The sequence below is a fragment of the Paramormyrops kingsleyae genome, chromosome 2 (genome assembly GCF_048594095.1).
Source record: "Paramormyrops kingsleyae isolate MSU_618 chromosome 2, PKINGS_0.4, whole genome shotgun sequence".
Lineage (NCBI taxonomy): Eukaryota > Metazoa > Chordata > Actinopteri > Osteoglossiformes > Mormyridae > Paramormyrops > Paramormyrops kingsleyae.
Window position 1 is genome coordinate 31,838,847 of NC_132798.1, and position 26,666 is coordinate 31,865,512.

At 50.2% G+C, this 26,666-nt stretch overlaps 1 protein-coding gene and 1 long non-coding RNA gene across 7 annotated transcripts; one reads left to right on the forward strand and one right to left on the reverse strand.

Moving 5' to 3' along the window:
- Nucleotides 1-2,131: 2,131 nt before the first annotated feature.
- On the reverse strand, nt 2,132-25,494 carry kat6a (K(lysine) acetyltransferase 6A). Of its 6 annotated transcripts, none has more exons than XM_023812302.2 (17): nt 25,217-25,494; nt 22,294-23,634; nt 16,306-16,414; nt 15,966-16,081; nt 15,630-15,711; nt 15,347-15,461; nt 13,465-13,823; nt 13,216-13,331; nt 12,073-12,188; nt 11,817-11,958; nt 10,425-10,586; nt 10,071-10,164; nt 9,752-9,983; nt 9,227-9,425; nt 8,515-9,129; nt 8,128-8,386; nt 2,132-7,193 (listed from the first exon to the last, which is right to left on the reverse strand). In XM_023812302.2, exons 2-17 carry the CDS (start codon nt 22,966-22,968, stop codon nt 3,979-3,981), a joined length of 6,606 nt encoding a protein of 2,201 aa, XP_023668070.2. In that variant the 5' UTR covers nt 22,969-23,634; nt 25,217-25,494; the 3' UTR covers nt 2,132-3,978. The 6 variants fall into 6 exon arrangements, with proteins under 6 accessions (XP_023668070.2, XP_023668066.2, XP_072565071.1 ...); XM_023812298.2 differs by having other exon boundaries at nt 8,128-8,389; XM_072708970.1 differs by having other exon boundaries at nt 8,140-8,386; nt 25,217-25,493.
- Nucleotides 24,720-26,666, forward strand: LOC140587616 (uncharacterized). Its single transcript, XR_011989264.1, has 2 exons — nt 24,720-25,020; nt 25,135-26,666. It is a non-coding gene; the product is annotated as an uncharacterized lncRNA (long non-coding RNA).

Consider the following 26,666-nt stretch of genomic DNA (forward strand, 5'->3'; position numbering starts at 1 on the left):
GTTAACAGAATTGCGGACATCCAGGAATCCAAAAAAGCGATTTATGGCCGGGGGCCAGTAATGTCAGGTGGTGCGCAAACAAAGAAACGCCTTTGGGAAAGCAGGTATACACGCCTGTTTATGTAGCTTGTTGGAACACATACTTAAGGATGAACTTTCCGCTAAACCCGATTTTCAAGCCCTTTTAACGGTTAGAAGAACCGGAAGCCCATTGACTGCAGATGTGCCTGCCGTCTGATACATTATAGTGGCAGCAGTTGAGTCGATACTCAGTTATTTATGATTAGGTATACTAACACTCTTTTATGTATCAAAATGTAACGTATTTGGATATTGCTAAATAAATAAAAGTTTTTTAAAGAACAAAGAATGTGGATTGGTTTCTATTTATTTAACGTTTTCCATTTCAGTCGAACAGTACATAAAAAAATCAACTTAAACTAGTTAACTACTATGCTGGAAACCCCTTCTGGAATTTTCTTAAGTTAAAAAGGGTACCTACCTAACAAATAACGTCGATGTAGCGGGGAAATTATTTAAATTACCGGTACGGCTACCAATGGATCTAACAGGGTACAACACAATGAAATGATACGTAGCAGAATAATTTTGTTTAAACATAAGTTGGTTTAATATTCCCCTTTCATGTCAAGCAATAATGACCGACGCAACTCATAAGTATCCTTAAACGTCGTAATGCTTATCGTATAGGCTAAATACCAATATATGAGGCAGTACGCAGTGAGTGCATAAATCAAAACGGCATGCTATTAGTGGGTATCACTATAAGATATGAAAGAGATTATGTTTTTCCCAGGGGTGATGTCTACCATAAACATACCTCGTAAAAAAACCGACACACAAAATTAATCAGGCACTGCAGGAAATCAGAAATAACCGGCTAACACTGGGCGTCGGGAATCATAAGAGACATGTTTTTCAACCTGCACCTAAATTGTAATATTTACATAAAGGCTAGAAATATATAAAAATTTGGATTCAAAGCAAATGGTTGTAATGATGACGATTAAGTAGCGCAGTATGTAACTCGTTTCATTGATAAAAGACGCATATAATAATTCAGAGAATAATACCGGCGTATTTCTAAACGGAAACCAGGCATTTGTGCTGCAGAACAGAGCGAGAACCGCTCTGCCATTTTGTGCGCGGCTGCGATGCGCCTCGCCGGCCGCGCATTTTGAGATGAGCGAGCTCAGCTCTGCTGATAGTGGCGCAGCTCCGGGCACATTGCGGACGTGCGCCTAAGAGCGTGAGCTAAGCGGGATATCCCGCAACGCCGGGCGCCTCTGCGCATATCCCAGGCTGCCTTGCTCACAGACGAGCGCCAGCTGGGGTTTTGTCAACAGAAAACGGGAAATATAAAAATACATTTAAAAAAAAAAGCTGATGGTTGCTTAAAATCCACGTTTTACTGTGTATGCGCGTACTGATTTCGAGCTTTAACAGAAAGTTATAAACTGCTTTTCATATAAGCGTTATGCACGTTTTACACGAATGATGATTATAAGGCGCAAGGGCGCCACAACTGTAGGCTGGATTGCTGTCCCAAAGGTGTTTGTGATTGTAGATATACATTGCAAATTCAGGAATACTATTGTAGGAGTTCATGTCACATCATTTACAGCACGTTTGTACATTTAAATAATGGCGCAATCCCAACCAAAAGCATAATTAGAGATATAGCAATGACTGCACCTGCTCCACATCGGACTGCCGAACCGAACCGAGCAATTCGTGGTCATGTGTCTCTCATTACAAAGAGTAAATACATTTAAAATGATAACCGAGCAGCAGGGCAAAACCAAATCTGATTTTCTGTGGGATCGCGACGCTTGGAATCATTTAACTACTTTAAAGAGAATTCCCAGTGTGTTAAGCAGGGCGGGTGAACTCTTTGTCCACGGGGATTCTCTAAGAACGTAATTTGAAAATATGTACCCGTTTTCAAAGAAACATACCCCATACTTTATGTAACCAAGTTACAGTATCAATGTAATACACTGTATTGGGTTACTTAAATTTTATAGAAAAAAAAATAATTTATTGAAACGTTTTTACACAAGGTGTTAATCGAATCTGACGGGAAACAAAAAGTGCAATCACTACTGAAATGGCTCAACATAATTTATTTTGTTTTATGTTAAAATGTACAGAGTTCTTTGAAAGTACTTGCTAAGAAAGAAAAAACGTATAAGTTGAAATACATACAGGGACGAAGCAGAGGCGCGAAGGAGCTCTCCGCCTCTCTCTCTTAGCTTACAACTCACCATGTACAATTACAAAGGATACAAAAGGGAAGCGATATAAACAGACAGAAATATACTGAGCTCATTTTTACATGCCTCTTAGACGCAGGGAAGTCGTCCTATACACACACAAAGGAACCAAAACAAAAGAAAAGAACGCTAAGTGACCTTTAGATAGTTGTTTTTTCCTTTTGTTTTTTAAAATATCATTAATATACTACACAAAGATAGAAAACTCTAGAGATGGGATGGAATGGGAAGGTTAAAGGCATCTTAAATTCACTAAAAGTGAGTTGTAATTTTTTTAGTTTTGAATTTCTTAATAATATTACCCAAGTCAAGCTAAAAAATACCTTTAGTTTTCTTCCTGAAACCGAAGTGAAAAAATGACAGTACCAATATCAATGTCAGAGTTTTTTATATTATAGAAAAAACGTTTTCTCTACAATAGGTTTCTAAAGTCAAAAAGAGTCAGCTTGTGTACTAAAAGAAAGCTGCCCAGTCTGATAAAATTCAGAGAAAACAGAACAAAATTAAAACACACAAATAATATATGAGAGGTCATGTCTGTAAGAAAAGGATCCTCCTCAGAATGCGAATACTGAACAATGAACACGGGGAACACCTCTATGCCCTGGGCCGGATGCAGCAACTACGCAGGGTGGCCTGTACCCTCAGAGCCCCCGCCTACCTATCTTGTGTGTGGGGTGTTAATTAGGAGACGAGGTGGCCCGCATCCGGATGGTGGTCTCTCACGCTGAGCACTCTCCTCCACAGCTGCTGTCCTGCGGCATGTCCGGGAAGTTGATCCGAGTCCGTTTAGGGATCGGAGCATTTGCTGGCTGATGTCAGACACGGAGCTCCCTCATTCGCATCCCCGCATGCTTCAAACACCTGCTGTCGTAAAGGCACAGACATTGGGAGCGTCCGCACCCACAGCGAGATGCATGAGGGCCGACTAAAATTGGTTCTTGTCTGCCATGCGGTTTTGGGGGTCCTCACTGTAACCTGGCAGTGTGGAGCTGCATGTCCCGCAACGCATCAACGCTTCCTGTCCCACTGTACGAGGAAGACAAGGACTCGGACCAAACCGTACTCGATGGCGCTTTACGGCACGCCTCCACTGACACACACGCAGACCCTCACACCACCCCTCGGCACTACCTCACGGCAGGGCCCATGAGCATAGGACAGAGACTGCTGGGAATCATTTCTCCAGGACACACATAGACACAGAAACCAAAACATTAAAAGGATGTTGGACTGCACACAAGCATTTCAACCGTCAAAACAAAACAGAAATTTAAAAATATAAAAAGATAGTCCCTTCTACAATGTTGTCTTTTTTTAGGTAAGGCTTCCTATGTCAATTAAAAGATTGTGTGCATGGTTACATTTCGCTTTAACCATGTGTTTTCCTTTCTCAGTTTTTCAGACCGATCCAACGCTTGCCTCGCCCGCTCCTCAGAGCGCTGGAATGTGGGCGGGGAGGGCAGCCCCGGGTCTAATCCCGACGGGCCAGAGCTCACACAGAGGTCCAGTTCCACGGCAGCTCAAAGTACATGCCCTGGTCAAGAAAATGATCCGTGGAGATAAGGACATGGAACAGGAGCAGGCATCGTCCCTTTCAGCCTCACTCTTGCCATGGTGAGGGGGTGGGGGCTAATTTACACAGACATGGAAAAAAGGCGCTGAGTCCGACGGCTGTCGCTCATCTGCTCATGTAAGGCGACTGTTTGGGGACGCCGGCATTCATGTAGCTGTGATGCGAGGGGCCCGTGTACATCATGTTGCCGTGGTGATTGGGCTGCATAGGCTGCTGCGGGTAGGCCTGCCCCCCCATCACACCCATCTGCATCTGCATGGGGTACTGGGCCGGCTGGTTCATGTATGGCGGGTTGCCATGGTAGCCACTGTTCATCATAGGCTGTGGCATGCGGTAGCTTGCCGGCATGGCGTTCAGCGGGTTCATGTTCATGGAGTTGTACGCAGTGGGTGTGGCCATGAGGTTGGGCATCATGCTGCGCTGCACAGCCAGGGCTCGTGGGGAGCCCTGCATGGTCACAGGGCCCGAGCTGCGGCCGTACAGTTGCTGCTGGTGTGGAGAGCCGGCAGGCAGCTGGGCCGCCTTGGAGCGGATGGCGATGTGGCCCTTTACCGTCGCCATCTGGCTCTGCAGGCGCTGCGCATGGGGAGGCCCCAGGCTGATGTTGGCTGCCGGCATGTTACACTGCAGCAGGGAGGAACTCAGGTTCATGGAGCCACTGCTGAGGTTGGGAGGGGGTGTCATGGTGGCCTGTGCCTGGGGCAGAGGTGGGTGTGGGGAGGGTGCCAGCTGCGCCAGGCCAGGGTTGGAAAGTGACACGCTGGGGGCGTACGACGTCACGGCGGCCGAGTGCGAGTATGACATGGCGTGAGGGTCCATAATGGTGTTGGTAAGCTGCTGTAGCTTGGCCAGGCTGAACGTGGCCGTAGGCTGGGGGTAGCCGCCTGCCCCAAAGTCCTGGCCCATCCGCTCGTAAAGACTGCGGCCGCTGGCTGCCCCCCCTGCTGACTCAGGGATCTCCATGATCATGGGGGTGGAGGCAAAGCCGTTACCCATGCTGCATTGAGATAGGGCCTGCTGCTGTTGTGGTGGGGGGAGGGGGGCTGTCGGCGCTGGCTGTGGAGTGGGGGCCTGCGCTTGCTGGGGAACCGGAACCTTCTTCTGGGGCTGCTGGCTGGCACTGGGGGGCCTCTCAATCACACAGCTTTGAGGAGATTTTATGCTGCAGCCGGGGGTGTTCGATGGAGGGGGGGGTGGCGGAGGAGGCTGAGGGACGCCTCCGGCCCCACCCCCAGCTGCCCCCGGCCCCGCCTGCTGGATCAGGCTGCAGCTGCCCAGACCAAGGGGAGCTCCGACCGCAGCACTGGAAGACGTCAAGCTAGCTGCAGAGACGAAGGGGCAGCCACCAGCCTGGGAAGAGGACGAGGACGGAGTCACTGAGCCTGAGGATGTGGAGGCGGCAGTTGGCGCTGCCCCGGCAGCCACGGCAGCGGCCATGCTGCTCCCGTTGCCCCCGGCGCTGCCACTGCCTCCGCCCATGGTAGAGTCGTAGCTGCTGGGATTGTCGTAGTTTTCAGTCGTGCTCTCGATGCTGCCCAGGTCGCTGAAGCCGCTGTCCACCACCTGCTGCGAGTGGTCTGACACCGACGGCACATCCATCATGGGAGACGTCTCCATGTTCTGCAGCGAGGGGGCCGACAGAGAGCCGGGGTGTTCCGGCGTGATCTGGTTATACCCACCGGTGCCCCCAGCCCCACCTCCAGGGCCACCCCCGCCTGCTGGCCCAGACTCCAGTGGCCCCGGCGTCAGGCCCGGACTGCTGACGGAGCGCACAGACTGGCCGGGCAGAGAAGGCAGGGGGGCGCCGGGGAGGGGGCTGCTATGCTGCGACGGCCCGCATTCCACCAGCGCCAGCGCCTCGTCCTCAGCCTCACCATGGCTGTAGCTCTGCAGCGTGCGGCAGGCAGCCAGCGTCTCCTCACAGTCCTGGTAGGCCCCATGCGGCTCGGCCTCCTCCTCCTGGGCCTCACCCTGCGTAAGCGACTGCACGGCCTGAACAGTCTCCAGGTCCAACTCGCTGCTGTGGTGGTGCGCGTGGTGACCCAGCTCCTCCTTGAAGTCGGTGTGCGTGTGGGGGTGTGACGGGTGGTGCTCAGGCTCGATCAGGAGCACTGCCTTGTCCTCAGCCTGCAGGGGCTGCAGATCCAGGGGCTCCTGGGGCACAGACATGGACACTGTCTCCACCACTGCCGCTGCGGCCGCAGACTCATCTTGCTCCCGCCGCCGCCGCTCATCCTGAGCGTCCACCTGAGTCTTCCCCTCCCGCGCTTCTTCTCCAGCCTCCTCCTCCTCCTCTTCCTTGTTAACATAGGGCCTTGCCACACTGCCCCCGGTGTCTAAAAAACCCTCACCCCCCGGCGGCTCCTCCTTCACAGGAGGCGAGTGTGTTCGCGAGACTGGCTCCTCGTCCTCCTCCTCCTCGTCATCATCGTCATCGTCATCTTCCTCATCCTCCGAGTTCTGAGGCTCCCTCTTCTTGTTGCCGGCGTCAGCCTTGTCCCCAGGGTGCCCGTCACCCTCGTCGTCAGCATCATGCTCCTCGATGCGCTGTCCCCCTGTGCCTGCGATCACGGCCAGACTCTTGCCAGCACAAATGCTCTCTTCCCGTTCCTCCATCCCTTCAGACACCTCCAGCCGGGGCTGAGGAGCCCGGGGACCTGCAGAGAGGACCCGAGGCACTGGACGACTTTGCTTCTCTGGTTGCCAAGACAACTCCTCCTCCTCGTCCTCATCCTCTTCCTCCTCGTCCTCTTCTTCTGGCTCCGAAACAGCAGGCTTGCTGACAGGAGTTGGCAGGGGTACATTCTTTGGAGGCCGTCCCCTACGCTTAGGCTTCTCGTCTCTACGTTTGTCCATGTAGTCCTCGTCGTCGTCATCCTCTTCCTCATCCTCCTCAGAGTCTTTGCACTTGTGGCTCTCACGGTCAGCAACCCTGGACCTCCTGCCCGCCACCTCCTCATCCAGTTGCTTCCTCTCCAGCTCCTGTCTGGCCACCTCCTCCTGGGCTCGCTGCATGTAGCAGTTTCTTGGTTTACGGCTCGGTTTCATCTTAATTCTGGGTGGTTGTGGCTCCTCTGGGGCTGGGGCCATGGGACCCTCTCCTGGTGCCTCTTCAGTGTCCTGGCTGGCGCCACCACCTGGCTTCCTCCTGGGACGCTTCTTCCAGTGCAGCGGTTTGCGGCTCTTGCCTTTGGGCCAGCCCTTCTTCTTCTTCAGGGGTGCGGGCTCCACTCCCTCCTCAGTGGCCCCACTCCCCTCAGCACCAGGCATAGGCTCAGGCTTGTGCAGGGTGGTCATGGGCTTCAGCACAGGGGTGCCATCTGAAACAGACACAAGCAACTCATCAGTAGAGCTATCAGTGGTGGAGCCAACTCATAGCCTCTTACCGTGCTTTTCCACTGGCATACAGGAACAGAGTCGTCCTGCATAGAGACTAGTTACAGTGCGGTTCCAACTCACTACAGAATGGATCGGCTTGGTAAAGGAGCAGCCAGGTTTGGAGAGTGACAGTGATGTAAAACCGAAGACACGCACACGGTGTACATCATGATTTACTATGTGTTAATTTTCTAATTTTTAGTACATCTATGAGAACTGCCGTGTTATGCAAGTGTCAAACGCTAGCGGAATTAGCATTCGTTAATAATGAACAATATATAGAATATACCCGTTTTTCCTTCAGATAATGCATGTGCAGAACACAGGTATCGGCAAACATTTCAGCCAGTCAGACGGTGGTGACGCAATCAGCTCTCAGCAGGGCCATGTCAGCACAATTATGGGTAACAATTTAAAATGGAATACCGCCGGTGCGTAGTATGGCTCGGTTCTTGGAGTGAAAAAGCGCCCTTAAGGCCTTTACCATGCAAACCTATGTGACACTGCCTCTGCTGGAAGGAGGAAATCTTACTAAAGACTCTCATAGATATATGTAGTTCCATATCTGAATAATTACTGAAAATGAAAATATTGCATATTTATATTGTATTTGGTATTTGTCTTGTGTTTGTATTATTTGTATGTATATCTTTATGTCTTTACCCCTTGTACTCAAAAGGTTCTTTTGCCAGATCTATGTAAATAAGAAATTATTCTTAGCAACTTAACTGGAAAAATAAAGGTTAAATAAAATAAAGTAATATAAAATGGGTACGCCTGGACTACAGTAACCTCATGAACTTATCCTGTGACTTAAGTATACAGTAGTAAGTTTACACAGCACCACAACATCAGTACGAGAACTACGAAGAGCACCTGGGATCCCACCTTCTTCATCGGACTCTGTGAGGGGCGCCCGGCGCCCTCTCTTTGCTGGGGGGGCCATGTGTCTCAGCGCCGTGCGGGCTGGTGGATAGCGCCGAAGTGGGCTCTCCTCCTCAAGCCTGGGCATAGGCCTCTCGGCATCCGAATCCACAAAGGACTCATCTAGCACCTCCGTGGTCTCCGAGATGGTCTCCGTCACCACGCTGCTGTGAGGTTGGACGCGCTGGTGTGCACGCCACTTGCGGCCAGGCTTCTGGGAAACAATGAGTGTGCTAAGTATACTAAGTCAAAAACAAATTTCTGTTAAAACTACCAGAGAACATATTGCAGGGTTACACCACAAAGCAGGTCACAGCATCCCACTCCATACGGACGCACCTTACACCGGAGCCCCAGTGTGGGTTTGGTTAGGATGGGTGGGGAGCAGGCTCTGTGCTGCTCATCTTCATCCTCCTCACTGCTGGATGGGGGCTCGCTGAGCCGGGGAGCCAGCGGCAGCTGAGGAGGGGGCTCTCCAGGGCCTTCACTCAGTCTACGCTTCGGCCCCCTTTTCTTGCGAGGAGGTCGCCCCCTGCTGCGAGGGGCAGGTGCAGTGGCTGGCCTGGGAATCTCCTTGGGCCGGCCAGGGCCATCTTCCGACTCCTTCTCTGACATGGGCATAATGGGAGAGAGGGAGGGGATGCGAGCCTCTACAGCATCAGCCATCTCATCCTCGCGACCCTCCTTGACCACCCGGATCTTCCTGGGGCGCCCCCGCTGGCCATCCTTCACTCGGCCCCACAGCCAGATTTTAGGCGGCCGGCCCCGTCCACGCCGCTCCCCGTTGGCGGGAAGAGGTGCGCCTTCAGGAGCCACTGGGGAGACCCGCACGGGGGAGGGTGCCGGAGAGGGGTGGCCAGCAGTAAACTCCGGCTGACGCTTCTCATCGCCGTCCTCCCGCTCCCCGCGTGCAGCGGTCCAGGACAGTGGAGAAGCTGATTGGCTGGGCTTGGTCTGTCGCACACAAGACAAATTGGTCAGGATCATCTGGGCAGACTTCCCTGACACAACCAAAGACACTCTAACCCCAGGCAATGACACGACCCCACACCTCTTTGCAGGCATCCTCTTCCGCGTCACCCTCGTCTTCATCCTCCTCTTCCTCTTCCTCGTCCCCCGATACTACTGTGTTTGTGACGATCACTGGGGTCCAACGGAGACAGTCTGGATCCACCTCCAGCTGCCGTGGATTAGCGCGAAGCCGGGTCATGTGGGCAGAGACCAGTTTGTCCCTGCGCACCAGGACCAGCCTGAGGCACATAAGGAGGCACGAGAAAATGACAAAGTCACCACAAAGGACAAATGAAGAGAACGACTGCAGCTGCATCAATATAGAAAGTTGACATACAACCATCAGACAGATGACTATGTTAAGTGTCTCAGGGCAGCGTCCTGTTCACGATTTCCGTCATTTACAGGTGCTTCACAGTAATGCGCGTGGACAGAGATAACAAGCTGGATAAATGGACACTGTTGCCGCTGTGCCATCTGGCTGACCCACCAGTCCCAGAGAGCGATCGAGCGCCTGAGACAGAGCTGCGAGATGAGGAAGCAGTGCAATGAGGAAACTGCCCACCTGCCCCCGCGATGCTCCAGCATGTTGAGGTGGTGCAGCGTGCTGGTGATGTCCTGGGGGCAGATGCCCGTGACCTTGCTGAGGCGCCGGATGGTGACCTGCCGGTCACGCAGGTCATGCAAACACTCCAGCACCACGCTTCGCCAGTACGCCATGTAAGAGAGGCGGCCCAGGTCCGACAGCGGCTTCTCCGGGGACCCGGGCTGGCCCTCCCTCTTGGACAGCAGATAGCCTGGGGGTGTCAATGAAGAAAGCTCTAAACAAATGCAAGTGATGAGGGGCCCCTTTTCCATGTGAAGGTCAGAAAATGCTGCCTTACTGAAGTCAATGAGGAAGCGTCCATAGCCTTTACGCTGGTATTGGGGGAGAATCATGATGCAGGACACATTGTATTTCTGCTGACAGTGTTTTTCCTGGAGGAAACGGAGAGGTACTATCTTTAGAAACAGTACAGGGCGTGTAAAGAAAAAAAAAAAGATCATCCACACCACAACAATACAGGGGATTCTTAATAAATCAATGTGAAGATTTTCAAGGGTTTTCACTGACAGGAATAATACTGGCGGCTAGAGTTTAGTCCTGTATCTCCTCCTCTTATGTGGCACTTAATGTTAAGTGTAGTGAGATGATAGAGATACATCAGAAATATTGTAGAGGGCTAAGAGAAGCTCACCTTGGAGAAGTAGCCCACCAGGTGGCAGCCCTTGCTGTCATTTTGTGTCAGCACGTAGAAGAGGAAAGGCTCCACGTCATAGTACAGCGTCTTGTGGTCCAGAAAGAGCTTGGCCAGCAAACACAGGTTCTGACAGTAGATAGTGCTGACATTCCCATCCACCTGGAACAGGAAGTAGCACAGGGGACAGTTCCTTCTGCAGCTGTCATTTCCTCCCAGGAAGCACTGGATGTGGAGTGCTGCACAGAAGGGGCTCGTGCGTGTCCTGACACCAAGCAAGACCGTGCCTTCAGAGGCCAACTGGCAGAGCAGACGGCCAGAGAGGCTAACAAAGCTGTGTGACGACATCCTGGAACACTTCCGCTGCCCCCCCCAGGGGGTTTTCAAGGCAGTAAACCCTTGAGGAGTGAGAACAGTATCTGCTGAGGTGGAATTTCCAGCAGATCACTGAAAGCTACTTTCAAAAAAACTGCCACTGGCTGAGTCATTTAAGTAAATCAGCGTACTTCTATTAAACAGCATCTAAAACATCATTTGTTCTTATTTCTGGCTCACAAAGAGCAAACTTGTTCTCTCTGAAGACACCTTTCCAGGTGTCTGCAAACTCAGGGTGCTGAATATTCCAACTGTAACAAATGATCCCCCTGCTCTGATAGCAGTTTGACGAACTCTTCAGCATTTTCCATGCCAAAGAGCAGTTTTCCTATAACTGAACCAGTCAAGAGAATTCACCAGCTCATGAGCTTCATCCAAAACTGCCATTTAACTGAAGAATACAGTCTAGGCCAGGGGTATACAGCTAAAATTAACAGAGCTCCAGTTATTCAGTCACCACCCCAGTGAGGTCCAAACCTTGAATGACTTAATTATGATTCCAGAGGCTTCATGATAAAGCGAGAAACGGTCATTTGTCATGGTTTTCAACCAAAGTCTACATATTTTCAAAATGGGATATGTCATTTAACCAGTATGTTCGTCTCATTTCCCTGGTAGCTTGTCTGCAGTTCTGCTGGTTTGCATAACGACGGCTATTAACACTATTGGACACGATGTTGCAACCAAAGGACCTGCAGAGCCCTGCTGAACTGACCACTCTGTGCCTTTCCCAACGTCTTCTGACCTTATACCATACATTTTTAGCATCACAAATGATGCTCAGTGGTCCGGATCTACATCTCTCTGGGTCAGGATTAGGAGCGGAGTCCATCAGCAGGTGACCTCTGGTCTAGGCTACATGACCACATTAATTGCAGGTGCTTAGTTATACATCTGACAAAAAAAAAAACAAACACTGAGCGAATGAGGAACATTAACCTCTCGCAATGCAACTGCCCCCATCCATCAGAACTTCAAAGGTACGATGCTGGGCGGCAAGCAGACACACTCCCTCACCTCAAACACAGAGACGCTGTCCTTGCGGTAGATCTCATTGGCTGGTGGGTGAAACCAGGTACACTTGCGCATGTGCTGGAAAAGGATGCTGCGACTCTTCATGTAGCGAAGGCAGAACTCACACAGGTACAGTTTGGGCAACCTGATGGCAGTAGAAAGTTGAGGAAAGATTGGTGGGGGGGGGGGGGGGGGGGTCGCACGTTAAGAGCTGCGAGGGCATCCCCAAGATGCCAGCACACAAGCCCCAATGGCTTACCTGCTGTACTCCTGCGGGTATGGAGACGAGTACCACGTCTGGATCTCATACTTCCCAAACTCGATGACAGATGGGTAACGCATCTGGGGGTCCGGAGGCCCCGTCACCCCCACTTTCTGTAAGTGCAGGAGAGAGACATCAGAAGCAGGGCAGAGCTTTCACAGGGGATTAGGAGACTGTGGGGCAGACAGATTACAAAATAAGGGATTACTGTGCCTTGGCAGCTCCAGCCTGGCCACATGCACACACGCAGGGCACGCCTCCTGCTGAATTATTATTAGCACTCTGGTGAGTGTTGAGTGGAAACTGAACATCTGCCACTTCGCTGGGCTCTGTTTCACAGGCTAGTAACCACAAGGTCTGAGGCAGAAGCTGTTGCTGACGCCCTCTCCTTCTCTCTCTCTCTCTCTCTCACACACACACACACACACACACACACACACACGCGTGCACCCGCAGCTGCAAGGGCAGAGATGAGATGTTTCCTACTTTGTCCCCCATCATTTTGTCAAAGCGAGAAATCAGCAGCAAACTCTTTAAAGACTGCAGCTAATCTGCTGAGGATAAACTAGCAAGATCCTTCAGACAGTCTGCATTTTTGCAAAAGCTAAACCTCCAAATGCTCTCATTAATGGGTACTTTAAGGCGAACGAGTCTCTCCGTGCATGTTTCGGATGCCTGAAGCCCTGAAAAACAATTACGTGCACAGGCAGAGGTCAAACGTAGACAGGAAGCAGGGACAGCCAGTTACCTGCTGCTGGGCTCGCACTGCAAGCTGATCCATGCCTTCTGACAGGCAGATGCCCTCAGGCAGGGTCCAGTTGGGAGTCCAGCACAGCTGTTTGCACATCTAGCTACTGTCCGTGTGCCTGTTCGTCGACTTCTGACTTTCCCTGCCGTCTCGCTGGCCTCACTTCCCCCCTCCCCCTAGCCATGTGGGCTTCCGCTCCCCTAGCGCCAGCCCAGCCGCTCGGCGACGAGGGCGTCCGCCTCCAACCTCACCCCAGCCAGTGCGAGTGCGTCAGTGCCCCCTCCCCCCACCACACACAGGAGTGCAAACACTTAAAGAGAAAGGGTGTAGGACATCCAAAAAAAAAAATTAAAAAAAAAAAATTAAAAACGGTCAGTGTGGGAACGCCTTACTTGTAGTGCCAGTTCCTGGATGTGTCTAAAAAGTTCCACATCCTTCTCAGTCAGGTTCTCATGGCCTGGAAGCCTATCGTCATCGTCGTGCCACTCCTTCCCACACTCTTGATTGTCTGTGGGAGACAGAGAGGGAGGGACAGGGCCATGAGCCAAACACCCACGGACAGAAGGCCCTCTGGCAGCAGGGGCACGGCCGCCTGCGGCGCAGAGAGCTTGCGGAAAGCAGATGGACATGGGGGCTCTCACCTCCAGTTCTGTCCTCCACCTCCCCCTTGCGGTTTGCCTTCTTGCGGATCCGGTGCTGTTGCGAGTAGTCCACCACCTCAGTCCGAGCCTTGCGGCCATCCGGGGAGGGCGTGAAAAACTTGGTGAGGGCATCAATCAAGCCCTTGGTCTTCTTATTGAAGCGCAACCCCCCCTCTGTGGAGTCATCGCTTTGCAGGGAAAAGAGCATCCGGTTGTCCCCGGGGTAGCCCTCGCAGGATGAGCCCGATGAGGAGGCAGGGGACAAGGAGCCCTGCGAGCGGCGGTCTGCCCCTCCCATACCTCGCCGCCTCCGGCCTCGCCCACCTGGCCCACGAAGTTTCTTGAAGGGGCGCTTCGATCTGCAAGCAGCATGGGATTAGTCAGTGCTGAAATGTCACACGGGTGCAGGAAGTCATTTCAAAAGCAAAGTACTGTTCCATTAAATAGTTTCTGTAAGTATGACATGTGAACACAAGGGGCTATAAGGACTGTGAAAGGTCGTCAGATATTTAAAACCAGGGGCAATATGATGCTTCTTTTCCTTTGATCATCTAGCTATCGGTGTGACTGGCAGGGCAGCAGGTTCACACAAGAAAGCAGCACTTTTTTGACATATTTAGTGGATGTTCTCATTGCAAGATTCTCTTTATCATGCCTGTTGCTTGTAGGATTTTTAAGTCTGTCATGAGAATGTCCTTTGTATTAATTGAAATTTTGTATCTTGCTTGCACATAAGGAGCAACGATACCTGCTGTCGATTCATCTGTCTTGGTGCCAAAATGTAGTAGTACAGAATTAGTTTAAATTACTCTAATAGATACATTTTTAGTGACGATCTACATCCCGTAGGTCAAAAGGTGCAGGGTTACTTTGTAATACTTATCCCCTACTATAATTTGCATCAATTAAAAAAAATCTGGGAAATAATGCATTTAACAACAATTGCAAATTTTAAAGAACCAAATAAGAGTGAATGAGGGATAGGCTGGTTGTTGATGCTTGTAGGGCTGTAACTATGAAATTATTTTCTAATTTTTTTAATTTTATTTTGAACAAATTTTTATTAATTTTTAAATTACACAAGGAAGAAAGAAAATTCAAAAGAATTTGACATTTTAATTAAACTCAACGGTTTTCTCTAAAAAGGAGGAGATGACTTGAAATCGCTTAAAAAAAAGCATACTGTCAAAATAAGCTGACCATAATGAAAATGAGATGCTCTTATCATGCTAAACATCCACTGCCTACATTACTAACGGCGAGTGAGCACCAGATCACTGCTGTACTGAGACATCAGATTCAAATGCTCTTTATTGCATGCTGTGCCAAGCCAGTTTATTTCCCTATATTTCACGCCACAGAAAAACAGTCCTCCACTTGGACGACTTTTGGCTGTATTTTCTTACTCCCCCCCCAATGTTTCCTCAATTTTAAACAACACATGCATGTTAAGAATACAGGCTGTGCCGTCCATGAATTGAGATCAGGCTTCTGAACTTATGTATAGCAGTTCCCAGGTGATGGAAAATTCAAAACAGATAGAGATGACTGCCTGGTACTACATCACAAAGTCGCTTTTGCTCCTCCCCCTCAATTTGGAGTACAGATTTCAAAGTCCCCTGTCAAGCATGCTGTGACTTGAAGCACTTAACGTATATTTGCATGCAAAACAAAAGACGGGAAACCAGAAGTGCTTAAAGCCATTTGATACATTAAACATCCTTTAATATGCCAACACACTCAGCCAGTCTCCTTCCAGGAAGCAATGAGAGCAATGTGGGGAGCCTTCACCCTTAAAAAGAAATGGCTGATTGCACTGGAGCGCCCCCTGCTGTTAATCATTGTGTAACAAGCTCGAGGGAAAAGGTCATACCGCACATACCTGTTCTTGGGCCGCCCCAGAGGTGCATTGTATCGCCGTTTGATTTGTGCTGCTTTTTCATGTAAGAGTTTCCTTCCCTTTTTCCTTGGCCGGCAAATCTGACAAATCCACATGCCTGCAAGACAAACTGTGTTAATTTCAGGATATGACGCAGCCCCTACTGCGTCCCCCTATGCGCACCACCACATTTTCAACCTTTCGATAATAAATTGGTAGAGAAGAGCAGCAGGCTGGTATGAGAGTCCGCTCTTATGTTAAGAGGTGGTAGAAGACGAGGCCAAACCTTTTGGCATCCTGATCAGCGGAGGGTCACAGCACTCCATGTGGAAGCCGCGGTCACACGAGTCACAGAACAGCATATTCTCCTGCATGGGCAACAGGACACGTGTCATCAGACTGCTCTCTATACACATTCCAAAACAGTCTTTTCAACAGGGGCAGAAGAAAAAAAAAACACGTGAAGAGAGAGGATATGAAGAAAAAGTATGACTGGCTATTTATTTTAGAAAACTGAATGTGTATCCATCCTTCCCTCAAACACACTAATATCAGTGATTCAAAGTCCTGTGCTCCACAGAGTGTCCTGAAGGCTGAACATGCACATTCACATCACCCTCACCGCATTTTTTCCCTGGTCCTGACAAGAGCTGCAGGTCTTGCACTCAATACACTGCCACCACAGCGCCTGTACTCGAACGGTGAGCTCTGGAGAGAACTTCAGACATGAAGGATGACCTGTTGGAAGAGGGGAGCTGATGATTGCTGACCAGCAGAGCAGTGGGAAAATGTTCCAAATGTTTGGTAAAAGTACACTGGGCATGGAACGAGTGAGTTGTGCTGTTCAGGCGGGAGGGGAGACAGCCAATAGACCATGGCTGCAGACACCTGGGGAGGCTACAGACTCAGCAGAGCCGTAGGTGATCCCTGTGACCAGCAGACACCAGACGACTTCTACTCACCGCTGTTCCCACAGTCAGCGCAAGAGATGAGCTCCTCTGGCTTCTTGTCCCGGTTCTGCTCCTTTGTACCCAGGCAAAAACTACAGATGGGAATAGGCTCTGCCACCGGCTGTTGGGGGAAGACAGACACACCCTGACAAGCTGCCACTCCACAGTGCTTCGATAAATAGGAAGGGGGCATCGGCAGGCATTCGTTTAGATCAAATCACTAATTGAGGGTCCGCTCCTGCTACAGAATAGCATACGAGACACAGCTACTCTGGTGGAAAGCATCCTTGAACCAAAAATGAACCATCAAAAGGGACCTTCATATTACAGCATCACAGACATCTCAGGGATTTAACAGAGATGCTACCAGAGGCAGCTGCAGCTCCCCCAGCACAGAGATATGCATGCAAGCAGCAGGATGATCTCCCAGACATAGGAAACCCTGTCTGGCTTCTGCTCACTCATCTCTGCAGGTAGAGCTCAATCACCGCCTAGTCGCTACTCCTGCTTTGAGAGCACACGCTTTCTGCATTGCAGAGGACACAGAGATAGTGTGCAGCACGCACACACAAGCCTCGCACACACTGGAAAGGCGCACAGCACACACCTCCTCTTAACAGCATATGAGAACAATGTCTAATGTTTGCATTTGTGTAATGCAGGACTGGACATCAGCTGTAGGTTTTTCTCCTAGGCACTGTGCCATCAGGCTTCGCTAGAGAGATGAGCCGGCAGATCAAGCGGAGAGGTCACAGAGCTGCTGTCACGCTCGCTTGCTTTTCCATGGATAGCAGTTGCAATGCTCGGCCCTTGGACTTGGATCGCGAGCACACGGCCTAGTTACAGAACATGCCAAGCATTCACACTTGGTGTGTGCATGTGGCTCCAGCTCGGTCTGGGCAACAACACTGACAGTTACCTAGCTTTCCCCTGCCAGTCACCTCACCATCATCCTTCAACCTACTTCATGATTTAACAGAAGACTACTCAGAAGTAACAATTCTTTCCACCTTTCAGTAGCTGAAATCATGCATGAGGATCTAGACATGGTACTTCTGTCCAGCTCTGCGAATCTGGCTTTACACAAGCTTAAAAGCTGCCCCCCACCACAATGTGAAAGCAGTATGAAGGAAGTGACCCTTTCAACACTCACTCAGTCCTGCACCAACTGATCTTCCACATAAATAAACCCATAGCAACAGAGAAACTGATGGTGAAGTATTAAGAGTAGAGATTGTTTCCCCACTGGGACCAAAGCGTTTGTATTCCTCAGAGGTCGGGGGTGGGGGCAGGTAGGAACATATTCCTAGCTGGCCTCACGTAGCTGCAAGCGAGCAGGTCTGGGAGGAGAATGAGGAAAGGAGAAGAGCTTGATTTATGGGGTTCATTTTTCTGTGACTGGGGCTTGGCTGAAGGCAAGCGTGTGTGTGTGTGTGTGTGTGGGGGGGACGGGGGGGGGGACGACACTCTTCTCTTCTCTGGTATGAGCCAGGTGACATGGGGCTTGTGCTGCCCGTCATTACACTCCACCTGAGAAGCCTGGATTCCAGCTGGCATCACACACAGACACATACAGAGATCTTACAGGCAGCCCCACACTCCGACACCCCGCTATCGTGTGGACGTCCATATACACCAAGATTTACAGTGTCACACCTCCCCTGGTAACAGCACAGTACATACGCTCACTTTCAAAACCAGCCATTTTACAGACTAGATAATTACTGACAGTGTCACCTTTCCAGCATCGCATCCCTCAGGAACCGGGCTGGCCGTCATCCAGGGAGGAGAAAATGAAAGAAAAGCATGCAAGAGGAACCGGAAAAATAATGGGGGTGTGAGTTAGAAAGGGAGGGGTGGGGGCAAAAGAGGAGGAGAGCATAAGAAAGAAAAAAAAAAAGCGAGAACCTGCTGTCCTTGTCCGTTCACTAGTCAAGGTTCTCATTAACATGTGAAACCCATCTCTCTCACTCGCTTTCTCACACCCCCCTACCCATACAAGCAACCCCCCACCACAGCCCCATTGATCACTGTACGGTGAACAGCGTTGGCACATGGTAAGGGCAGTCAGGGAGGCATGAGCAGAAAAGGACAACCATGGAGCAGGTGAAAGCACAGAATGCAGCTCTAAGCTTGGAATCACCCTCTGTTTCCAGACTCCGTGTCCCTTCACCATACCACCACACACAACAGGATTTACCTGCTGCGCACCTGTATCGTCACCTGTACATGTGGTTAATGATTTATTTAAATGACTGCTCTGAGCACTGCAACAAACGGGGACAGCAAGTTAAGTATAAGCTTCAGAAAGAGAAGCATATAGCTGCAGCCTGCCTATTTCCAACACCCAAATAAACCAAGACAAGTTTGTGTGGTTATTGTGGACGTCAATCTGTACACGTGGAATCAAACTGGCCCAGAGGCCAGTTCTACACTTTGCTGATGGAGCGAAACCGCATAACGTGCTCCCATTGGGGATGATTCAATTCACACACCCATACGGGGCAAGGACGTGCTTGTCCCTTGGGTACCACTGCCTGCTAGTAGCTTGCAGGAGAATAAGTACAATGAAAACCACTAATAAAGATGCTAAAGAATTCTGTTCTCTTCATAAAAGCTCTCTAACACTAAAAACCATGTAGCCAATGTGTTAGACAGAGTCAAGGAAGATGTCTTCAGTGATTTAATAAAGAGCTTTAGTTCAGCACCTGCACATCCAAGGCTTCTGTACGTTGCTCCTTTTGACACATTCAGAATTCACTCAAATAAGCGGATACATGACATAACTGGTAGCAAGGTGATCTTTTTACCTGTTGGCAGTGAGATGTTCGATTCTGGCCGTACTTAAACATCCAGATGAGAGCAACGTGCATTTATCGGCAGCGGATAAGAAACAAACGAAGTGTCAATATCACAGGCCTGCAATTCACCCTGATCAAGAATCTCAGATAAGCCAAGGGACCATGTTACCTGCAGGTTCAGATACATCCACACCAGATTCTGCTGAGCTGATCTCAAGATTTAAAACAGTACTTAAGCTCGCCTGCTGCAACTCCCGTTATAGTCGGCTAATACATATCAAGCCAAAGATCTTTATTGGTCCCAGTACAAACACAAAGACAGAATTGCTTAATTAAAGGCCACAATATTATACCGCACGCAGGCAAGCCTTTAACCAGTTTAATATTTGTTCAAAGGCTCAGTAACATTAATCCATCCCCACAAACAGCCAAAAATCATCAGGTCAGCTTGTCGCAGAAACTTGATCCAGTGTCTGTATGATTTTCGCACATACCTCAAAAGCGTACCAGCTCTGTGGGAGCGATGCAGCCCAAACCAGCTGCTGAAGAGGGCAACCCGGGGACCACAATTGCTCTTACTGCTGACTCTGACACAAAACCAAAGTCACACACCTCCTTTATGATAGCTTCAGATTCTAACTGCTACTGCACTCAGAAAAGGAATGAGATTTGCTATCTATATATCCATGACCCCTATCTGACTCCCTCCGTATTGAACCCCCCCAAGCATGGCCTGGCAATGACCCCCTATTAGAGCTGCGGGGGGGCGGGGGATTGTCTGTGGAAAACCTGAACACAGTGGCACAGTGCGCGGCCCGTTTCCCCATAAGCGGGGTCAGCAGCAGGGCTGAGTGGCTAAGGTCACTGGGCCCATCCATCTGGGCCTGCAACCAAGCAGTACACGCCCAGTCGGCATTTTACAAACCCCCTGCCCATGACAAGAAGGCTGTGCTGCCAAAAATCAAAAAAAAAAAAAAAGTTTTGGGAAGATGGAGGCGTCCATTTGCAAAAGACATCAGAGCATTACCAATAACAACAGTGCAAGCCAAAACTCTGGGTGTAATACATGAGGTTCGAGGCTACGTAGGTCACAGAAACACCTGTCCTGGGGGTGCATGAGGTGATGGGATTCCCCCTAGAACAGACAGGCTGCTCTCCTCAGGAACCAATGCCCACACATTCCTCATGCGCCTCCTCACCCGCATGCGTGCATCAGAATCCCGGATATGACCACGTCGGCATAACAGCCAAGGGAAGCCTCACACGAGCAGTGATTGGAGGCATGCTGAAAGGAGAGGGAGGGGAAAATATCAAAACGTGGGGGGGCTGTCTTATGAGCATCCTGCCCCCCCCCCCCCACCACCAAAGTGATATGAGCAAGCGCAAAAGGCAGCTGCACCTAGCAGTTAGGAGAGAGATTGGCCAGCCCTAGTACTCTATGCAGTCTATCGGGTTTCACCAGTGGGCGTGTCCACATGCTACCAGACGCCTCTATGTCTGCCGCACCCGCCTTTGCCTGATCTGGGCGGCTCCAGACCTGCGTCAGCCTGGCACAGCCAAAGACACCTCCGCTTGGCCTTACCCCTCATGCTGCAAAGAGGAGCGTCAGCCCGCTGGGCCGGACACAAGGGTCCCAAGCAGCACCATCGCTGACCTCCCTCAGGGAAGCCTAGGCTGGACAGCTGCCTTAACATTTCTACATACCCCAATGCCCCATGCCCAACCACCATACCGCTGGCCCATTAAAGCAAAAGCCATTCAGAGCCAACAAAGGTGCCGTGATATTTTCCAGCCAAGTAAACAAAAATGTATGGTGAAAGTTTTTAACTTTTGATATTGACCATACACTGATGTGTAAAGTTAACACTTCATGCAACACCGCAAACCTCCATGCCCGACAAAATGCAAAGCTTCTTTGAGTAGCTTGTTTCTTCATACATTCCTCACAAAAGTTAGTTGGGGTTGATCAATTTGCATTCACATCACTGCAATACCTCAATAAACATTGAAGCAGGAGATTTTAATGAAAAGCTCATAACACTGATAGTATACTTAGATGGTAGTATGATTAAATTCATGATACTCCTTCCTCTGAAGCGTTTATTAGATGGGTATTGTAGTCCAATGCATATGCTCAGTTAAACTGTACCTTAAATTGTCTTGAAATATTTTTCAAAATGTTTTATTTAATATAACCACTAAGATTGAATAAGGAAAAGAACAAACTAATTTTTATACATTGTTTTTCCCCCTCTGTGCAGCATGGTAGTTACAGGTTTATGCTCCTAACAGGAGAAAAACTTTGCCACATTTGCTTAACTACCGACAATATCACATTATTGGATCAGAATGAACCACAAGACAAAGCAAAATGTACAAATTTATTGCTCTATATAGTTAATAAAATATTAGAATTTCAGTTAGTCATGTTCTGTCCTGACTGAACATTTTTGCTGTACTAAAAAGATGCCGTAAAGGAGAACCTACGCTACAAGATAGTACCAGCAGTCACATATTGTAAAAGCAAACTGATGAAACAAAACTAAATTCCACTTACATCTGCTGCCATCTACTGCATTTACTTCTGACTCTACAACTTATTAGGCATTTACTGTCACTACATCTCCTTCAATTAGAATACATACTGGAAAATGAACAGATTGACTCTTTCAAAAACTTAATATCTGATGGCTGTCCTTCACTAAATGACATGCAACTGTCCACACACACAGACAATTAGATAACTGAAAAGTCAAAACAAGCCAAAACACTATTTAAGGGATATACTGCTGGCATCTTCTGAACCTTGGCAGAGATCAGTTTCAGGGGTTACTATACTCTCCATGTATATCAAATCCCAATTATGAGCATTGGAATACGAACGGAAAGCAAACTAAATGATCTTGAACAAAATGCCCATGAAGAATTTCAGATGTAACTAATTGTGGTCGCGGTCCCAAAGCATTTCACCCAGTAATTTGGAACATCACTAAACTTAGTTAAACGTTAACAATTATGCTAAGGGCTCCACAGAGACTGCTGTCGCTCTACCTCTCTGTCTAAAGCTAATTTCTGTGGCCCTCTTCAGATCCATCTCGTGGTATTTCTCCTCCTCCCCTCCCCCACTCCTTGTCACACCATCTTAGACAGACCTGTACCCCATCAGGCACCCTCCTGCCTAGCGTGCTACGGCCCTTACCTTGTCCTTTTCATGGGGGAGCAGGCGCACTGGCGGAAGAGAGTCCAGCGACAGGCAGATGGGGCCCTCGGCCTGCGGGCCCCGGCCACTCAGCTGGTACAGTGGGCCCCGCTTCAGCAAGCGGCCATGGGCCACAGCACGCTTCACGGCCACACGCAGCTGCTGGTGAAACAGGGCAGGCCCTGCAGAGCCGCTGGCTGACAGGTGGGCCGCCACATCTCCCTGGCACTTCAGGAAGCGCTCCATGCTCTTCAGGGAAGAGCCACCCGGCTCATGGAGCCCCTCCAAGGCTCGTTTGATCAGCTTATTCCAGTCCAAGCCAGGGCGCCGGCCCGGGCCAGCCGAGCCCCCACCCCCACTGCCCCCCGAGGCCCCACGTGGCTTGGGAAAGGCCAGGCGACCAGGGTTCTCAGGGTCTTTGTAGGAGTTGAGCCCCTTGTTAGAGACCTTAAGGATGGAGCCATCCTTGACGCTCAGCTCCAGCTGTTCCAAGACCGTCTTACGATCCAAGCCATGAGACATGGACACAGCATTGCAGATGCGCTCTTCTGAGGGCCGCTGTTTCTGCTTTTTCACTTTCTTGATGGCCTCCAGGATCCAGTTTGTGTACAGCGGATTGGCCAGCTTCACCATGGTTAACGATTGGCTGCGACGACGGCCTGCCGACACACCCATCCAGGAAGCGCCCGGCCCCTCGCCCTCACGCCGCCACTCCTCCCTCCTCTGTCCAGAGACTATCCTTTGTTCCGGGGTCGAATGGAGAGTCCCTCACAGCCTGAGCACAAGCAGCAGGGCAGGGGACAGCTCACCATAGCACAGGCCCCCTCCCACCCCCCCAAAACGGAACCTGGTCCACCGGCTCGCCTCTCCCAGCTGGCGGGTGGGCCGCGGGGAGAAGAGCAGTCACAACACAGGTAGAGGTGGGCACTGATCCCCACCTCTGGCACGCCACTGGGATCTTCACGCTAGGCCTTGGTATCCTGACCCACCAAGCACCAATGGCCTCTGATACAAATGGAAACCCCGTCGTCTCAGTCCGCAGATATAGCTGCTTTCAAGTTTATCCACAATCAGGAATCGTCTCTTCTTCCACAAGCTTAAGAATTCTGAGGCATTTTGGCAAAAACATGGACCATGTGATGGAAGGGAGTGAGCAAGAGATGGTCGTTAGGGAAAAGGACGATGGCATGAACTGCGTAGCGTGGCTCCAGCGGTCGCTGTCTCCCTCCTCGCTGCGTCACACACCTTCTCTTTCAGCCAATGCAGGACAGAACTCTCACTCCAGGGACCAGCAGAAGCTGATCACCTTCATGCCGACCACGCTTCAGCAGCGAGAGCAGCCTGCAGGGACAAACAATACGGACACGCCGGAGGTCAGTCACAGGTTGTCGTGTGGCAGCTGTACACAGCAGCAACAGGAAAACAAGGTGGCAGAGAGAGCAGACCTTGGCAGGTCCAATGCGAACCCCAAACGCAGCCAGATGCCCCCTCAGAAGGGGCTGTGACCCAGCAGGGAGGGCACCCTCCTGAAAGACACTGGACACCCTGAAGGCAACCCAGCCGCCCTGAAGACTCGATTACACCCGACAGAGGACTGCAGTTATGAAGCATGGTCAGCCCTCCTAGCCAAGTGGGCATGCTTCGATATCCACAACAAGGACATGCAGATCATCATAATGCATCCCAGTGTACCTGCATTAATTTGACAAGCATCATTTTAACCCACACAGATAGACTAATCCCATTTTACCACACTCGCCATCTCACTCTTTTCTCACCAATAAATACTGCACCAGCGCTGATGAAGTTACCAACCGCACACACGTGCCCATCCAGAACATAGGGGTATGCAGGACAGTGTAAAACCTGGACGAATCTTAAGAACAGTAACCCTCCACGGAATCTCCTTCACCAGAAACCCAGGAGCTGACAAAGGGCTCTGGAGCAGAGCCCAGGCCGGATTTCACGGAGGAAAGCAGGATGGGGGGCCGGTCTGAATGAACCCCATTTGCAACCTACGCGTTGTTGTTGTTATTGTTTACTATGGACATGACGGTTTCCAGTCAGCGCCACCGTTACCCGCCCAAATGGCGATTTGACAGTAATGACAGTGCCGGTGAGCGGCACCGGTCTCTTCCCACGACCGCGGAGAGCGCGCCTGTATGTTTACATACACTGCCGGTTACGAACCTCCCCAGTCCCAACGACAAATCCCGACCCTGCTACTGACCGTACACGGAAAAGAACCCCGTGAGCGAGGGGACGCGCTGGGCTCCGTTTTAGGGGCAGCAGCGAACGGCCACGAAAGCCCCAAGGCGCCCGGGGTTCGAACAATAACGGCCGCGCCGTCACGCGGCGCTTAAACGTCCAGATCCACTCGCGGCATTCCGCGCGCCTTGCGGAACACGGTGCGGCTGGAGGTGTCCAGCAGGGCTCGCGGAACACATCGCGGATCGAGGCATCCAGCGCGGAAAAAAACAACATGCATTTCCCCCCTTTTCCGCGTAACAGAGGCGCGGACGATATGGCCGCTCGGCCTCCGTCTCAGCTTCGCCTGCGAGTAGAAATCCGCCCCCCCAGCACACACACACACCTCGCCAGCGAGTGGCGTCCCTGCACACGGATAGTCCCCCCCACCGCCGTCTCCACTTCCTTCCTTCCCTCCTGTTCGCCCACCCTCCTACGTAGCGACCGCGGTGCGGTGGAAGACAAGGCCAGCGGAGCGAAGTAGGCCTCGACTCCCCCCTCTCCTCCTCCTCCTCGTTCTCCTCCTCCTCCTCCCACCCCCCCTCACTCCCTTCATTTCTCCCCGTACCCCTCTCTCCCTCTCCCTCTCGGTAGGACGGGTCCAAGCCAGGCTTGTTAAAAAATGAACGTTCGGAGAAGCGGAGAAAAGCCGCCTTCACTTCCTTGTGAAACTCACCGGGACTCGGCGTCGATCGGCCGGACAGAGCGCGCCAGAAACCTCCCGAAACGGAGACAACAACAAGCCCGAAAATGCAGCCAGAGACTAGGGGCTCTGGAGCTGACGCCATCTTTGAGTGAAACAGGAGCTGGGCGAGCGGGGGGAGGGGAAAGGGTCGGGCCGAGGGAGCGTCTGCATGGTGCAACCCGCAATCGGAGGCGGAGACGGGCGATGCGGGAGGGGGATTCGGGGGTTGTAACCGTGGAGGTTGAATACCGGTTGTACGAATGAAATGGAAGAAAAGGACAGATGGTGAAGCGGGGAAAATGGATCGGTGTCCCGCTTCTCCCCCCCCTTATGCGCGCACACAGCGGCACGGACGTGTTAGGGAGCGTCTCGAATTCGCATTTTGCTTTCAGCAGCAGGACGCGGTGGTGGTGTTGGTGGTGTGGAGGGAGGGGGGGGTGAGGAGAAAAAAAAATCAAAGCTACGGATTGTGGTTTTAATGTTAGAGGGTATTTAAAGATCACAGAGGCCCTCCTCCGCTGCTGTGTAGCCCTGCATCACATTGTTGCTGGCTGCTGGTTTTTTGTTCACCGCTTCTGAGTGGACTGATGTCAGCCTGCCCCCGGGAAAGACAATATGTCACGTCCAAAATATTCAGCTACCTTCATACATCTGTGCTGATTGATCACTAACTTCTTTTGTGCGTTTTCGTGATTCCGTGCTTTATTGTATTTATATGTACGATATCTACGTTATGCAAATGAACCGCAATACCTAAAAACGAAGTCATCGTGCACCCAAGAAGGGGCTCGTTTGACCGCAATGGGGGGCTGACAGGTGACTCCCGGAAGACCTACCACACCAGTATCCAGAAAACCTGTTGTGTGTCAATGCTTATTGCTATCGCACACAATCACATCTTTAAAGCATCATCCGATCGAACGTCTCCATTCAGCGTTTAATTTGGAACTATTCATGTGTTTTATTAACTGTGTTATTTACTTCCAAAATCACTGGGCTTTAACAGGGATATAATACAAGCTCTTTTTTATTCCACATTTTGTGTCAATTAGACCTTTTATTTTTGTAAGGATTTATAATTCATTTTTATAATTTAATAGTAGCAGAGCGTCAAATTAATGACAATAACTAGTTCCTAAATGATCATTTTTAGAACATGCATATCAAAACAATTATTGTTTTACAATTCTCATTTGAATATTAAGTAGTATTGTCCCAGGAATTAGAACTTAATTACTATAACTGTTTTCAGTTACAAAATTAAGCTACAGTTAATGTTCTGAACAAATAAAAAAAAAATAGCCAGTTTAATTTTTTTGTATTGTATTGTTGTCTTTTTAATTTATTTCATGGATAAATATGTATCACCTTTTTTTTCTTTAAATGGATTTATTTGAGAAAGTACTTTTTCTGGTGAATAAAATGTATTTGTTTTTGAAAA